A 2,114-nucleotide genomic window follows, 5' to 3' on the forward strand; every position below is an offset into this window, starting at 1 on the left:
ATTTTCACAATTAACAAAAATTTAGTTTGTGTATCATTCAGCTGTAGATCCTCAAATCCTCTCTGAACACATGCTTACAGTGATCTTCCTTCTGGAGGGTGACTACTTTTGTTCTCCATGGTCCTTGTGTATATTATAAAGCAGCCACCACTCCAAGCTCGCTCCCGTGATGGACTACAATGTCACTACAATGTTTAAATTTACTAATTTCTATTACGACTGAAGCCCATCACAGGGGGGAGCTTGGAGCAGTGGCTGCTTTATTATGCTCAAATTTCACTCCTAAGCCTTTCCATTAGGACAGATCACTGAAGGTGGGAGAAAAACCTGGAATCAGCCATCTTGCCTAATTCAAAAGGAGAATTATGAGCGGAGTGATATTCACTCAACCTCATAGTTCGAGCTGACGTGTGACAATGAAACGGTCACACGTTAGCTCAAAAGATCGGGAAGTGAGCGAACACATACCGGCGCTTGCTCACTTCTCGATCATGTCCCTGCAGAGAGCAGTGACTGTCACTCACGGCTCCCTGCAGGGATTCCCCCCTCCGATCCTCCAGTGCTGACTGGAACAACGGACGGGGCGGGTACAGGTGGCTCTGCATCTAGATAGTCCTCCCGTGACCCTTAGGAGAACTATGGGGAAAAACACTTACCCCATAGTTCTCTTTTAACAAACATCTTAAAAAAAGGTAAGACATTTTTTTTTTTTTATCATTTTTCTGTATGCTGTGTGAATAGGATCACATAACATAGAGGGGTTTTCTCAAATTTGACTGCAAAAGTGTAAATATGCCGTAAAAGTAAAACATCCCTATCAGAATTCATTGTACTTGTACCCAAGTTGCAAACAGTCCAAGTACTTATGCGCTATGGATATTGAATTTCGCTTATAAATTGCGAGCACTCCTTGGTCAGCGCAGTCACATGACCGCGCTGACTAATAAGAAGCGCTTCTTGGCAAAAAGCGCCTCTCATTGGTCAGCACGGTCAGGTGTGAAAATTTGTGCAAGCAAAATTCTAAATGCATAGTGCAGGGCTGTGCTATGGATCAGTACAGGGCAAGGATAGTGCCAGCGGAGGGGAAGGACAGTTCGCCGAAAGGCAAGTATAGCAGGGAGAGGGAGCAGGTAATTCCATTTTTCCAAATTCACTTGGAAAAGTGAACTTACCCTTTAACTGTGACACACATAAGAACATATTTCAAACCAGGAAAACCATCCAATTCTAGATCTATAACATGAAACGACATGACCTGTGGCTCAACTATCCCCTCATCTAAAGCTTAACATCTATCCTTTTCTCTCACTTTGTCCGATTATAGCCAAAAAGCCTTAAAACACACCGACCATTTAAGGCCCCATTCACACTGCGCGATGCGTTTGTCGCGCGATTTGCATTTTGCACGATATCGCGCAAAAGCTTGCATTGAGCAAGCTGGAATCGCTGCAAAATCCGCCCCAAAAAGGGTCCTGCTGTAGCGACACACGACCCGCGACAGCCGGACCCTTTGCCCCATTGCAAAGCATTGAAGAGCGATATCGTCCGGTATATAGCCGCGATATCGCGGGAATTACCGCGCGATAAATCGCTCAATGTGAACGGGGCCTAAGAAATTAATGTAAAGACACATTGACACCTAGACATATTGTATGATCCCTTACCGTCAGCTGTTCATTCATAATATTAAAAAAAACAAAAAAATAGAGGGGAGGGACCTACATTTTGTTGAATGAAATGGTGTCGCTTGTTTCCCTTCATGTTGGGTCCATGGTGAAGGAACAATTACCCTTTTTGTAAAAAACTACAAACAAAAAAAATGTCAGAAGCAAATATATGAGCATATTTTAAAGTAGCAATAAAATATTATATTTGTCTATCAAATCATGTGAAACAATATTGCTCTTAAAAAAGGAGAACTATGAGTGAATTACACTCATCCCCCATGTGACATTGAAACTGTCACATGTCGGCTCTATTAATTGGAGGAACGGACAGGAAGGGGTGTCAATCAGCCAGCTGGGTGGCTCTTGAGTATTGTCAGGATCCATCCTGGCTGTGGTGCTCTCAGCATATATTAGTTAGTAGATGTCCTCCTGTCACTCTGAAGAGAA

The 2,114-nt window shown here is 43.1% G+C and overlaps 1 protein-coding gene across 1 annotated transcript in view; it reads right to left on the minus strand.

Moving 5' to 3' along the window:
- The window catches only part of BORA (bora, aurora kinase A activator), a 16,892-nt gene that overhangs the window by 8,914 nt on the left and 5,864 nt on the right, over positions 1-2,114 (minus strand). Inside the window, exons 4-5 of the mRNA XM_018568428.1 lie at positions 1,719-1,804; positions 149-150 (exon numbers count right to left, since the gene is read on the minus strand). Coding sequence (XP_018423930.1) covers positions 149-150; positions 1,719-1,804 — 88 coding nt within the window. The remainder of the gene's footprint in view (positions 1-148; positions 151-1,718; positions 1,805-2,114) is intronic.

The sequence above is a fragment of the Nanorana parkeri genome, unplaced genomic scaffold (genome assembly GCF_000935625.1).
Source record: "Nanorana parkeri isolate BGI_ZX_2015 unplaced genomic scaffold, ASM93562v1 scaffold1186, whole genome shotgun sequence".
Taxonomy (NCBI): domain Eukaryota; kingdom Metazoa; phylum Chordata; class Amphibia; order Anura; family Dicroglossidae; genus Nanorana; species Nanorana parkeri.